Consider the following 15,084-nt stretch of genomic DNA (forward strand, 5'->3'; position numbering starts at 1 on the left):
TGGCCAGCTGCAATACACTGTACTTAGTTCAAAAATGTGGATACTTTTTGAGTGTTATGTTTTATTGGTTTGTATTACATCAGTAGTTCATTTCATTTTGTTCCAGTTATTGTTTAAGAATGAGAGACGTAAGTGAGATACATCAACATATTACTCCTCTGCCTTTGTCATTTAAGTTAAGAGAGTGTTTGAATAGTGTTTTATTGCTTTTAACGTATTCATATTAGAACAGTTAACATCTTATGCTTGACGGTAAATCATGCTGTTAAAATGTTAATACATAGACAGCACAGTACCTGTACAATCAAGGAAGTTTTTTTATTGTCACAAAAAAACATCTTCTTTAAGAATGTAAACAACAACAGTCACAACCTCTTCAACTTTTAGATGACTATAGAAAAATTCCCACAAACAACACTTTTCCTCCATTTTCACTTTTTGCATTTATGGGTGTCATGGCCTATGTCACACACAGGTACACCTCAGAGGCATCTAGTGTTTGTCAAAATTATATTGCAGGAAAGTTTGCTCATGTTTGTATTAATGTAGAAAGTCTTCTCAGAAGAGTGAAAGCTGTTGCAGCTGCCATGCGTGATCCCTTCTACATTTGACTTTCCATTTTCACTTCCTGTAGGTATAATAGTCAGGAGTCACAATAATCTTGTCTATAAACTATATGTAGAGTCCAAGTACAAGACATTTTTTGTCAGTGGTCTCTGATGGCAGTTTTGAATCAACTTTCCCTCATTGCTAATCAAAGTGAGAGCACCTCACTTTGATTAGCAATTGTTTTTTATTATTTTTAGTCCTTTGCTTGAATGTCTTGCCTGCTAAACCAAGGTCTTCATCGGCATGCAGAAGTGTAGATGTGCGTCAAGATTTAGGTGAAACACAGAGTCCCAACGGATTGTAGTAAACAAAATAGCATCAAAAACCACCATCGTGTTTACCCCAAAAATGCAGAGTGGAGCAATTCCCCAGCCATGTCCACGCATCTGCGTATTATTCAAGTTGGGAGGGGTAAGAAAATAAATGCTGGCCCAAATGGAAATAAACATATCCTACTGGGTCAGTACATGAATATACAGCATATAGTTTCACTGCAGAACAAGCAAACTCCACAGAGGAAGGGCGTAGCCCCGACTCTAACCCCTAACCACAGAACTGTAAGGCAGATGTGCTAATAAATTGGCCAATGGGTCGGCCCCATTTTATATTAAAATATTATCACAAAAGATCTTGATGGGATAATACCTCCGAAGTAGTCCAGATTGATGGCCTCCGGCCCCAAACTCAGAGGCCTAGAAGCGACAACACAGTCACATGACATCCCCGAGCCCACTTTGTCCCATCAGTGTTTTTGCCCTCATCCTATGCTAGGAGCAATTTACATCTAGGTATATAATGTCCCACTTCCAAAATTTTGCCTTTGGGCTGCACATTGTATGTCTGCTTCAATCACAAAAGTCAACAATCAGAGCATAAGACAGCACAGTGATGACTTGGAAACAGCACAAAGGTGTCCCATTTTAAGCATCTATGTCACGTGCAACATGGCGCCCCCACACTTAACCCGAGAGACTATATTCAGTGATGTCACCCCTCACAATCATGCCTTCACGCCTCAGAAAAGACACCAGGGAAGGAGTTCTATGATTAGCGACCATCTTTCCCACCTCTCGAAAGAGGAACATTCCCCTCCAAGGAGTTCTTCATGTGGGTGCAATCAATCAAAGAAAATGTTTGACGCTTGCTGGTCGTAACAATGCAAAAGTAGAAAGAGGTGCAGGAAAGGTACTATAATCACCATTTCCCCAATTTGGTGAAAATTCACATTTCTATCAACTGTGGTACAATTTGGAATAGTTAATCCTTATCTAGCTTGTGTTTCTATGGTATGTTGTGTAGAACTGTGACAGTTGTGTCAAGTACGTAAATACAGTAGCGTGACATCTAGGAACATGAATGAGTGTCGCATGTTGATAAATTCAACAGAGGGAAGTGACACGGTAATAATCTGATGTGTGTTGACATAATCTGTAAACAAGAAACACAAATAAATTTGAATCTCACACTGTTGTAATTTAATCTATTATTTAAAATCACATGTTATTTTTTTCCAATTCCAGTCGAGTTGATGCACTAAAGATTCTCTTTTGAACAATGAGAGGATTGGTCCCCACCAGTGGCACAGCATGGGAGGGGTATTTTCTACCCATACCCCTCCCATGTGTCCATTTTCTATACCGATTGCCCTTATAAGGGTCATGGTGAGCTGGAGCCGATCCCAGCTGACTTTGTCCAAGTCAGCAAGTATAACAAGTCATATCAGGTTTGTTTGTGTCACTGCACATCACTCTACATCAAGCACATGCACACATGGACCCCAAATGGTGCTCAAGCACCTGCCCTTTTGCCTTGCATTAAAAAGTGCCCTTTTTTCTGCGAGAGTATCCGGTTGCATTTGAGTTGACAAGATAAAGCCCAATGATCGTAAAAAACAGGATGCGGGGTTATCGGAATACAATATTTAATTTCAGTGGTCTGACAGTGCAATTGTGAAAGTGCAAATTTGTCTTGTAGTCTGATCCGGGCATTACGTGTTGCCTGACTCCGACGTGTTGTCTGTTCCACACCGCCGACATGTTTTTTTTTTATTTTTAATTTTATTATTATTATTTTTTAAATGACTTCTTTGGCCGTCAGATATTTACAGTACTACGTCAAAAGACACGCGACAAGGCTAAAAATAAACAAGCTTTTGGATTCAAATATACTGTGCACGCAGCGACGTGGAGTGAATGTCTTTTGCGGAGGCGATCAATGACGTCATTGATCGGATCTGCGAATTATGACATTAAAGCCGATCAGCCGATCAGCATAAAATGCTAAATATCGGCCGATACCGATCAGCCCGATCAAATCGGTGTAAAGCCTAATAAAAATCCGTTTTAAAAAAAACATGACAAGGTTAAACAGTTCAGGAGCATTCTCTCCTTAATTGTACAGGAATTTTCTTTTAAATACATTTGACAGCCCCAAACACTGTCTGCAAACTCTTTCAAAGTGTTACATGCAAAAATCTCACATCTTAACCATTTTTTTTCTACTTGCACAAACAAAATTTTAAAAAAAACAACTTACATTTAAAATCGAAATGTGTAATGAGCAATGTAATGTATGAGTGTAAAGCTAGTTTATGAGTCCTGCTAACTGTACAAAGAGTGAAAAAAAACAGCCAATTTAGTTGATTTGGCAAAAGCTACAGCTAATGTATAATACTTTACACGTCTGTTAAATAAAGCCACTTTAAAGTGGAATTGAAACCTCTTTACAGAAATATTCCTCTCCGAAAGACATACTTACATCTGCTGGTGTTACTTTGTTAACATTAGCTTACCCGTGTTAATGTTTTCTTCGGAGATGCTGGCTAAAGCAGATTAAGCAATGTATAACGTTGTCCCAGGCGTTTCAGTCAGTTGAAGACTGCTGAAGTTTCACACCCAAGGGTGTTGTTTTACATATGGACTTTTGTGTTGTAGGAAGTCAAATTTAATTCCCGTTGAGTTGGCGGACATGTCTTGCCCATTAGCAGATCAGTGCGCTGAGTGGTATGCACCTTAAACACATAGTAACTTCTAATACTTAGTGTCTCACCTCCAATGTCCGGCCGAAGGGTCCTGTCATATTCCTTGAGTAGATTGTTGAGAATCAGCGTGGCGTCCTCCTGGTGCGACCTGGGCACCAGCATTTGATTGACAGTGGCATCGTTGAGGTCTTCATCGTCGTCACCGTGCGGCAGCTGATTTGGACTGCAACACAAAACCGACAGACTGTAAACACAATTGCCAAGTGGCGCACGCTGCTTCTGTCCCTTCCCTCTTCTGCACCATGCAAATGACACGATGGTCGTTTGTGCACAGATATTGTGTGTGTGCGTGTGCGTATGTGTGTGTGTTGGTGCTGAATGCATGCATTCGTCCCAATTTGCATGAATCAACTTTTTTTTGTTTTGTTTTTATAAGGTGGACAGAAGCGGCGCGCAGGTATTAAAAAAGGACAATAAGAATCTGACTCACCGAGCACCGTGGATCAACAGAAGTAACAGAAGGATGACCCCCAACTTGATTGTCATCTTCACGAAAACAAGTCCAGTTTTATTTGTTTGTTTTCCTGCTGAATGGAGATCCACGCCGGTGCGCCAATCCAAAGGGGGGGGGGGTGAAAAAGTAGTCACTCTGATGGGTGTGTGGCCATTAATCTGAGCGCTCAACTTCCTCATCCGCCCACGCACTTTCCCCCGCTCGTCGTGAGCGCCCGACCGCAGCTGGGCTCGCGAAGGGGGCGCGGTGCGTGCGCGTGCGTGTGTGTGTGTGTGTAATGTTTGTGTGTGGGAGGGGGCGGCGGGGGTTCTCTCCTCCTCAGACAATCGATCGGCGATCAGTCAAGCGGGTGGGTGGGGGGGATGTGATACTTGGATTCAGATGTATTCGCCCTAGCAGCCCCCTCCCCCCCCCCCCCCCCCCAACCCCGGCTGTAAGGAGACGATCATTTTGCGTGACTCATACCCTTCACACACAAACACGCGCAACATACACACAACTTGAATTTCAACTGCTACTCCAGATGTGTTGTATATGTTACTTCCTGTACTTTATGTATTTGCGCAGTTTTCTATGCCACCTAGCCCGTCGTAACCTAACTATTGCATCTGTACAAGCCTGCAGCCAGTTTAGAGGCTTCACTGCCCTCTCGAGGACAGACATGTCATTTGAAATATAACCTTCATAAAATAGCTCAAATGACAGAGACGCTACATTGCAATGCAGGAACCACCAAAGTAACCCCTGTATTCGTAGAAGACACAAAACCGTGTGGAAAATACATGCAGATGCACGCCAAACGCATTAAATGCGCTAGATACCTAGATACTTAATACCATGTGCAGTTAAAAAGCATAAGAGAAAGGAGCAACCGTGCATTTAAATATACCGAGATTGTTAGCTTTTATCAGGGCTGTATTGTGTTCATCAAGCAGACTGAAGAAGATAAAGTTTTGGATTAAAAACAGCAGTAGCTACTGTGCAAAAGGAAGACAAGGATAAAATAAGACTGGAGTGTCTCTTTAATGACAGATCTTATAAGAAAGCAAATACTGATATTAATGAGGCAGGGATACAACAGACAATTTTATATTTAACTTAAAAGCAGTGCTATGATATGCATAAAACATTCCCCAAATGTATGCTTCCAACATCTTTATTCATCATTTGTAATTACATTCATTAAATAAACATATTTCATGAAATTAGCCAACAATGGATTTGCAGCAAAATTTAAGATACCTTGAATGGTGTTCGTCATGGTTTAAAAGGAGCTCACATATGGTCAGGGTTGCTATGGCAGCTCTGTACAATTGTTCTTCACTGGCCAATAGCCAGCTTTGCAAGGATATGCAGCTGTATGAACACGAACATGTTCATTCTAATAATAAACATAAGCCCAATTTACTTCTAGCCGTACACTTTCTCGTATCCACTGCCCAAGACCGTACTATTTTTCGGCACTCATCAAGGTGGGGTACTGGTACTCTACCTAAGGTGGAGCTAGACACACTGACCCTTGACTGGTCAACAGAGGAGGCTGTTATAAACGTAGGAAGGGAGGTCAAGTCAATGGGCTTGCTTTTGAAGCTTCAACTCGTATTCGTTGCTACCTTTACTTGGGTTTTTCTCATCATTGATTCGCACCTGCTGGTCATCATGTTATTGACAGAACCTCCTATAAAAGGATGGTTCCAATGACACGGGCACAAAATGGTGCAAAAGGAGCTGGTGGTATAGTCACGAAGCCAACAGGGTGCAGCAGAGCTAAACTTTATTGACATGGTGCTGAAGGCCATCATCTTTTCATCAGCAGGAAGTTTCCTTTGACAACAAACCAAAATCACTTTGCTAATTGATCAAAGCAGCAGCAGCAGCCTGTGTCATTGAATTTGTCCCACTATGGCTAAACACTGTGTTACAGTGACCTACTGTCATACAGCTGAACCTCTGCTTTGATTGTAGGAATGAATGGACGGAATAAGATTCAAAATGGCGATTAAAAGCTGATTTTTCCAAGCTTAACAAACCACAAAATGAGTTATTACACAAACATAAACAAAAAGACAACAAACTGAAATCTTTTTTTTTTTTTTTTTGGTGACACAACAAAGAGTTAACAGAAGTATATTTACACGATTCTCTCATAAAATACATTTCCCAGCATAGGGGTAGGGGGAGCTGTTGCAGAAATTGAAGATTATTGAGAATGCCGGACTCCTCAGCATGCTGGGTTTGGGAATATATACGTACTGTAGGTCTCGGCAGCAGCATTGCTGGTTGGACCAAGTCGGGATCGCTCATCTGTGAATTTACATTCACTCTCTACTTTAGCTATCCAGGCTCAAATTTAATTTGCCGCACACATGGGAAATTTTTACAGAAAACATCATCCACAACTGTCCAGTCATCCAATCAAAGTGGGCCAGACAATTTCATTTAATATTCTTGTTGGCATGCCCTAAATGAAGACTTTTTAAAGTTTTATGGGAGAAGAGTCTTTTTTTCCAAGTTTGATGATTTAAATTTTCAGAAATCCCTTGTAATGATAGTCTTCCCCACCCCCATCTCCCCCCCCACCCCCCAGTTACCTCCCAGCAATGTGGCCATTGGATAACCAGATGGAGCGGAAGGCGTGACTATGCAAGATGCACAAGCATGACAGTGCCCACTCCAATACAAAAAAAAACAGTTTACTTTAAAAGCAAATGAAAAAGCAACACGAAAGCAAATTATCAACATGTAAGGTCCAAGGGATTTTAGTAAAATGCAATGTTGTATGGCAGTTTCCCAGTAGTATATGCGCAGAGCATCCCAGGCAATTAAATCTAAGGCAACAACAATATGATGCTCAGTTGCAAATACCTATAATGAATATAGAAACCTTTGTCAAGTAAGAGCAATGGTGTGCTCTTGTGCTGTAAGCTGTAATTGGCATCTACATTGTGTTCTCTGCTGTCTTTTGAGGGGTGCATCATGCGAGCCGCAGCAGGATGGATGAGCAAAAAGAAGAGCACCGTAAACTCTGGTTTACGGTGCCATCAAGCAGCACTTTAGGTCATCAAAAATAGGACAGGATTCCACTGCAGCCTTCAACAGCACTTGAAATGTAGTTTTTCAAGCATTTATGTGAGTTGTTTGTCCTTTTAGGATGAACTTCTGTCAAAAAATGTAAAATGTTCCAAAATAAGACTAGGTTGAGGCAACAGCTCCCTTAATCACTGGTTCCCTGTTCAGATATGTGGCCCAGTAGACAAGGTTGAAGGTTCCAAAAAGAACAGGAAACACTATCCGGGCCATTTTATCGATCTTGCTGACACTGTTGTAGGTCTTCTTGGGGTCCACCATCTTTGCTTCAGAGGCTCGGAGCTGCACTGATGTGTTGGAGATGGTGGCAATTGAGATATCCTTCGTGAGGTTGGGCGTATAGTGGACAGCTGCTGAGCAAACGTTGTTGGACTTTTTCGACAGCACCATGGGGTCTCGTTTCTGCAGGGTGACAGATAATGGTGAGCAAAGGATTTGATTTATGATGCTCTCAAGATGCTAGTTTCTACGATGCAACACACTGATTGTCCCAGTGGACAAGCAAATGAGGTCAAATAAGGGATGTTGGGTTTGCTCTAAAGTCCTCACGAGGGCGCCGTTCACTCTATTTCAGTGCAGATCCACACATATTTTTGGTAAAATGAAAAGCAAGCAACGTTGATAGTTTGGAAAGTCAGTCTTAACTTCCTAAAGGCTTCTCAAACAGAATTAAGAGCACTTTCATAGGATATTTTTTTTTTGGTACTCAGCAACAAATAATAGATTAGTATTCAATCACTATCACTGTTTCTCCAATGACAGGATACAACATTTTAATAAAACTTGTTCCAGCTTTAACATTTAAGAAATGATTGCTCATAAAGGCAAAACTGTTATTGCAATAATAAAATCCCAACTATGTCCGAACATTTGCAGAGTGCCACTTAAGATAAAAGAATAATCACTTCTGTGCAATTGTACATGGAAAAAAAAAAGGTTTGGAAATAATGACACTTAATAATAATAATGGTTGCCAGACCTTGTGATCTTGAATTAATGGCAAGGAACATGTCCCAATCCAAAGTAGACACTAAATGTGCCAGGAGCTGTGTACCTTTGGGTGCTGTGCTTCCAGAGCTTTTTTGCCATCCCATGCCCAGCTCCTCTTGGTGAAATAGTTCACCGTTGCAAATTCGATGAGGGCTGAGAAGACAAAAGCGTAACAGACGGCAATGAACCAGTCCATTGCTGTAGCGTAAGCCACTTTAGGGAGGGAGTTTCTGGCGCTGATGCTGAGGGTGGTCATTGTCAGCACTGTGGTCACCCCTGCAAACAAAGGTGACACCTTCAAATTATGATGTTGCAAGCTGCCTGCAATGGAGGTTTTAATAAGTCTCAACATCTGTCATTTGTCTTTCTGGTGTGAGCGGGCTTCACTCACCAAAAACTGTCCGTGCAGGAACAGATTCTCTATTTAGCCAAAATGACACCTGGGACAGGATTACAGTCATGAAACATGGCATATATGTCTGGATGACAAAATATCCAATCTTCCTTTTCAGGTAGAAGTGAGCCATCATCACTGTATACTGACCTGTGGGAAAACCAAAAAATTAAACACAAGAACACCAAAAGTGGGTTCCTCGAAAGCACATTATTGATCATGTTTGATTCATTGAGCATACTGCAGACCTGCCAACATTTGAAACCAGAAAAACGTAGCTAGTGTCAGGACAAAACCTAGGTGGGGGGTTAAGGTTTACCACCTCCCCGACGAAAAATGATTTTTTTTTTGCATTTTGACACGTTTAAATGTGGCTAAACATCTCACATTTCTGGCACAATCATAGCCTGACTTTCACCTGTGGTGTATTTTTAATAGTATCTGATTTAGTCATTTTCACAGTACAGCATAGTACCTGTAAAAGAGTTGTTGCTTTAGCTATCTTCACTTTGAAATATCTAATTCAAAGAGAGGATTTACATTCTTGGGACTGTTTGTTTTTCCAGCAGGTCTTCCCCGCTGTTTACAGGACAACACTTCCTGAGGTGAGCCATAAAATGGGATTGCCATTGTAATATCAAAGATAACGATTATCAATTGGTATAGTGGGGAAGGTCAGACATTCAAACCCACCCAGTGAACCAATCAAGCCGAGGGGTGGTCTTTGAGAGTACGGCCACAGATACGAGACTTGATAAGCTTGTGACCGAGAATTTCGGATGAGCTTTTTGCTAATCATACTCTAAACACAACTGTTATGACACCTAGGTCTTTTTGATAAACTTTGTTATCCCAAGTCACAGTGTCCTGAAGTCTTCTTCTTTCCAGCTCAGCTGGCGAGTCTTCCCTCCGGAAGGAAGCTCGCCCGGACTTCGAAATCCACCACACATCCAAAATAATACTGAAAAAAATCAAAACGCGGAAGGACACTTTAATAGCTAACTTTACTAACAAGTATATTCATGTTGACCATTAGCACTACATCACCAATATCTTTGCAGTTACTTTATGTCGTGATCAACCCTTCACAAGACTTCAACTATTTTGTATTCAAATTATGAATACTTCCAATACTGAAAATTGGGGTAATCCTTCACTCCAGTGTCCAGTATGTAAATAATAAGAAAATATAAGATACAGTCTTGCTCTACTACTGAAATATGATGTAACATTAGTGCAGGATGATCTGGCAAAAAAATTAACACGATTAATTTTTTCATAACGTGTGATCGCGTTTATGACAAAAAACTATTTTGTAGTCTTTTTAAACTTTTTTTTTTAAATAGCCAGCTTTAAAGAATCTGTACTGAAAACTAGAGAATTTAGAGAGTAGTTCAACATTTTATTAATGCCTTTTGATAACAACACTCCTCATAGTCAATATTTAAAACCGTAACCCCAACATGATAATATCAAATGAAGCAAATAAGGCAGATAAAATAAATATAGAAAAATATAAGACCAATTTTCACTCAACAGTGCAACAATTGTAGAAAAATATAACACAACAGTGCACTAGTTTAAAGTCCTGAGTATTTTTGGAGCTACAAAATAAACAAACTGCCCTCTCGGGAATAATGAAGACACTTGGATTGTAACATTTTCACTCTCCAGTTATGATGCTACATACACTGTTAACATTATTGCTACTTTCAAATGTGCGTCATCTTTAATAAAAATACAGAGGAACTAGTTTTGCCATTTTTCAAACCACCAAAATAATGATGACACGATTGATTGTTTGGTCTGGTGGCCTCACCGCTAGCAGTGGCTAACTGCTGATGCTACACAAGCTATGCAGTGTGTGGCAAGTTGTGCTCACTGCGGTCGCATTTTTTATATTATCGGGATCAAAGATCATGATAAATTTCCCGTCGATCTCGGTGATCAACTGTGTGTGTATTTCCTCGATCGAACGTGTGAACGAATGTGCGTGACAACAGCCAATCAGAGACGTCCTTTTCCTGTTCCATTTGCACTTCCACTTCCATTTGCGAGTTGTGGGAGTAAACAGAAACCGCGCCTGCTTGGCTGACCCGCCGCTTAGTGAAATCCATGGAACAATGCTATTAACTAGCCGATCTGCAAGGTAGTATGTCGCCGCCCTCACAAACGGGAAACACTGTGTTTATTCGAGGGCTGCAACAAATACTCGAATGTTTTGAGTACTTTTGAATACAAAAAAAAATGCTTGAGGAATTTTCTCTGCCTCGGGGATCCGCTTATTTAACTTCTTCACTGCCAGTCCTCCTGTTTTGATTGAGTTTGATACTGTATCTGTAATTATGTGTAGACGCCTTCAAGAGGGCGGGTGAGGAGCGTCACGTAAGCGTAATGAAAAGTCAGTCTGGGAAGTTTTATAAAGCGAATGGAAGTGCACTGGTTTCTCCCGTCCTCCTTGACCACTTGTGAGGGCATTACAGTACTATTGGTAGTAGCTCAGTGGCGTAACTTTGATGTCAAAGGTGGGTGAGACCATTTTTTTCTTGTGCCACAACCCCACTGCCCCCTGACGATATTTTTTCCCACAATTTTAAATGCATCAATTGGGTGTCGTGGAGGGTCACATGCAGAAAAAAAACTTGTGTACAACAACAGCCTCTAGCAGTGGTTCTCAAAGTGTGGTATCGGGCTCCATCGAGCGCAGGGATGTCCCACTTATTTTTGTCGTGGGCCACATCATCAGTAAGGTTTTTGTCAGAGGGCCCTTATGACTACGAAAACCATATAAATGTATAGTAACTTCAACATATTATTTCAAATACACAATTGTCCCAGAAATTGATTGTTCCACATATTGTTAACGATGAATTAGATTTGAAAACATAAGTCATGGAAAATTGTGGTACACAAATATTAAGTGTATAACAATTGTTCACTTTGTTAAGAAGGGATTTGTTGTAAAAATAAATAAACAAATAAATAATAATCTTGTAATATCTGTTAAAAGTAAAATGCATGAAAAGAACAAACACATTTAGCAAGAAACATGAAGTTTTTAACTGCTTTCCCGGGCTACATAAAGTGGTGAGACAGGCCAGACCTTGCCCCTGGGCTTTGATTTTTATACCTGTGCTCTAGTGGTATGTGAAAGAATCACTGAATTAAATGTTCAAACTGTGCTTGATGTAGCAGTGGCTTCAACTTTTTTGCCCTCAATCCAGTACAATACATTTGCATTTAATCATTTGGAAATCTTTGTTTTCAAACATTTATTTATGTACAATTTGTATTTAACTTTTACGTGCAACACATCTTAATTAAATTACTAAGTACAGCTTTTTTATTGTCTGTATTTAAGCACAGTGGTAATGTTCAAACTGTGTATAATGTTACAGTGATTTACAATATTAAATATACTTTATAGGAATAAAACCTATCCATCATTTTATGCTGCTGTATTTCATTTTGGTCATTATGGTGGTACTTGTTGCTCCTCCACCTGTTTCTCTGTCACAGTTTGGGAAGTCAAAGTCGTCAGCGCATTCCATGTTTGTGGACAGCAAGACAGCCAAAAGTACAAGGATATCAGCACATTGTGCTGCATACAGTCGAGCACAATACACTACAATAACAACAAGGGAACTGGGAATAACCTTTCACGGGTAGAATAAAATTTGTGACTTAAAATTTTTTAAAAATCTTTATTGATAGCACACGCTTTGGCGTTGACAAAAAAGTAAACCTCGTTAAAATCGGCTGGTTGCGACTTACTTTCAATGTCCATGCATTGCCTTTGATGGGAACGTCGACCTCCCCAACATGGGTGCCATGTAGGCACGTCGCATAGTCAGCCTGCTACAGCACGTTGGCATATCTACTCTTCAAATCTATGCTCTAACGTCAGCGGTTAAAACAGCTAAGCGACGTGATTGGGCCAGCAGATACAGATGTAATTGGCAGGGGTTTTCCGCGTGGTCCTAGTGCTTGTTTTGTGTAGCGAATTATCTTGTTACATTATTTTTGGACAATAAAAAACTGGCATCTAAAAAAAAGTGCAGGGGACATGTCCCCCCTGTCCATCCCATAAACTACACCTATGCAGTAGCTGCCTGTTAATGGCAGGAAAGAGTTAAATGTCAAGCTGAGACACATCTCACAGTGCTGAACAATATGTTACATCACGTTATAGTCATGCACACCGTAGTTGTACATTATGGCCAGTGTAGTACTATCGTATCTGCAACTGCCTACATTTTGAGTCAAGTTCTGTAGGTGAAAAAAAAAAAGATTGTGAGTGGCAAAGTTTGTGAAAAAATGTATTAAGATAATAAGTGTTTTCATTTTCATCTTCATTTTAGTTTAGTTAGTCTGGTCTAAGCTAATAAACGCGCAGTCACGAACCTACTGTATTGTTATGTCACATCCTAAAATCTAGCTGCTCAAGTGAAGTTGCACACCAGGCTTCTTATGCCTTTTTAATTAAGGCCTTATGTGTTTTTATACGTACAAGAAATGCTAAGAATGCGAAGAAGAAAATATGCTAAATTTAAACTGAAATTTAATAGTGTTTTCTTGACTCACTGAAAAACAACAACAATTGTTCGCAGTTCGATGATCGACTTTGTGGTCGTGTTATCGGACTTGCAGCCGCATGTCTTGGCCACTCGTGTGAAGAGAGGGGCGGACCTGTCAACTGATCACCAGCTGGTGGTGAGTTGGCTCCCATGGTGCGGAAAGATGCTGGTCAGACCTGGCAGGCCTAAACGTATTGTGAGGGTCTGCCGGGAATGTCTGTCAGAATCCCCTGTCAGAAGGAGTTTCAACACTCACCACCGGCAGAACTTCACCCATGTCCCGGGTGAGGCGGTGGACATTGAGTCCGAGTGGACCGAGTTCCCCGCCTCCATTGCTGAGGCGGTCGACCGGAGCTGTGGCCGTAAGGTGGTCGGTGCCTGTCGTGGCGGCAATCCCCGAACGCGTGGTGGACACCAGCAGTGAGGGATGCTGTCAAGCTGAAGAAGGTGTGCTATTGGGCCTTTTTGGCCTGTGGGACTCCTGAGGCAGCTGATGGGTACTGGCTGGACAAGCAGAATGCAGCTTTGGTGGTCACTGAGGCAAAAACTAAGGCATGGGAGGAGTTTGGTGAGGCCATGGAGAACAACTTCTGGACGGCTTCGAGGAAATTCTGGTCCACCCTCTAGGGTCTCAGGAGGGGGAAACAGTGCACCATCAGTGTACCATGTGTATAGTGGGGATGGCGCACTGCTGACCTCGAGTCGGGACGTTGTGAGTCGGTGGTGAGAATACTTCGAAAACCTGCTCAATTCCACCGACATGCCTTCCCATGAGGAAGCAGAATCTGGGGTCTCTGAGGCGGGCTCTCCTATCTCTGGGGTTGTGGTCACTGTGGTGGTTAAAAAGCTCCTTGGTGGCAAGGCCCCGGGGGTGGATTAGATTCACCTGGAGTTCTTAAAGGCTCTGGATGTTGTGGGGCGCTCCTGGTGGACACGCCTCTGCAACAGCACATGGACATCGGGGACAGTGCCTGTGGATTGGCAGACTGGGGTGGTGATGATGATTATATCTATTGTCTATTGTGCCGTAGAGCGTACGCAGAGCGAGAGACAGAGAGAGAGAGAGAGAGAGAGAGAGAGAGAGAGAGAGAGAGAGGCATGACGGCATATTAACTCAAGAATACAAAATAAGTCTCTATTGTCTCTATGCTATTTTTGGTACAGTAGCATTTTTTTCTCAAGCCTTTGACAACAAATTTGGATCTAGGAAGCACACGAACTCCTCGCAGCCCATGAAAGCGACTCGCCTACTATGTACGTCAACATCACCATGACCAAGCTAAATTTGGATAAAAATTGAAAACTTTCCAACATTTTCAAGTTGTTTTAGTATTTATTTACACTAATTTTGTACTATACTGGGCTTTGTAGGCCACCCAAAAAACCGTACAAAACAATAATTTTGTACTGTACAGTAATATGGGTGCATATGGCCTCAAAAAAAGTGCTTCATGTAATGGACAATAGGCTATATCGCCCCCCGCCTCTGTTAGTCTGTTCTGTCGAGGTTCCACTGTATGTAGAAAACATAAAAATGCGAGTGCAGTCATTAAAGCCTCTCACTCACTGCTGGCAGCACATGTAGCATTAGCAGTTAACCACTACTAGCGGTGAGGCCACCAGCCCAGAGAAACCAATCAATCAATCGCAGGGCACATACAAACAAACAACCATTCGCACTCACATTCACACCTACGGGCAATTTAGAGTCTTCAATTAAGGTGCATGTTTTTGGGATGTGGGAGGAAACCGGAGTGCCCGGAGAAAATCCACGCAGGCACGGGGAGAACATGCAAACTCCACACAGGCGGGGCCGGAGATTGAACCCTGGTCCACAGAACTGTGAGGCAGACGCTCTAAGAAGTCGTACACCGTGCCGCCCAGGTTGTTTGTAAATTGACATAACTAGTGAATCTGTATTGTTATTAAAGAT

At 41.6% G+C, this 15,084-nt stretch overlaps 2 protein-coding genes across 5 annotated transcripts in view; both read right to left on the reverse strand.

The window, feature by feature from the left end:
- Positions 1-4,358, reverse strand: part of LOC133489113 (gamma-aminobutyric acid receptor subunit gamma-3-like) — a 163,465-nt gene extending 159,107 nt beyond the window's left edge. The window contains exons 1-2 of one of the 2 annotated variants that reach the window (XM_061797868.1): positions 4,080-4,354; positions 3,658-3,812 (exon numbers count right to left, since the gene is read on the reverse strand). In XM_061797868.1, the coding sequence (XP_061653852.1) occupies positions 3,658-3,812; positions 4,080-4,282 (358 nt within the window). In that variant the 5' untranslated portion in view covers positions 4,283-4,354. Of the gene's footprint in view, positions 1-3,657; positions 3,813-4,079 lie in introns of both variants that reach the window. The other variant, XM_061797877.1, reaches the window with a different exon arrangement.
- Positions 4,359-6,699: 2,341 nt separating this feature from the next.
- The window catches only part of LOC133489125 (gamma-aminobutyric acid receptor subunit alpha-5-like), a 36,950-nt gene continuing 28,565 nt past the window's right edge, over positions 6,700-15,084 (reverse strand). For all 3 annotated transcript variants that reach the window (XM_061797915.1, XM_061797906.1, XM_061797897.1), the window contains 3 exons: positions 8,572-8,724; positions 8,245-8,456; positions 6,700-7,592 (listed from right to left, as the gene is read on the reverse strand). In XM_061797915.1, coding sequence (XP_061653899.1) covers positions 7,296-7,592; positions 8,245-8,456; positions 8,572-8,724 — 662 coding nt within the window. In that variant the 3' untranslated portion in view covers positions 6,700-7,295. The remainder of the gene's footprint in view (positions 7,593-8,244; positions 8,457-8,571; positions 8,725-15,084) is intronic.

The sequence above is a fragment of the Phyllopteryx taeniolatus genome, chromosome 1, assembly GCF_024500385.1.
Source record: "Phyllopteryx taeniolatus isolate TA_2022b chromosome 1, UOR_Ptae_1.2, whole genome shotgun sequence".
In the NCBI taxonomy this organism is placed as follows: domain Eukaryota; kingdom Metazoa; phylum Chordata; class Actinopteri; order Syngnathiformes; family Syngnathidae; genus Phyllopteryx; species Phyllopteryx taeniolatus.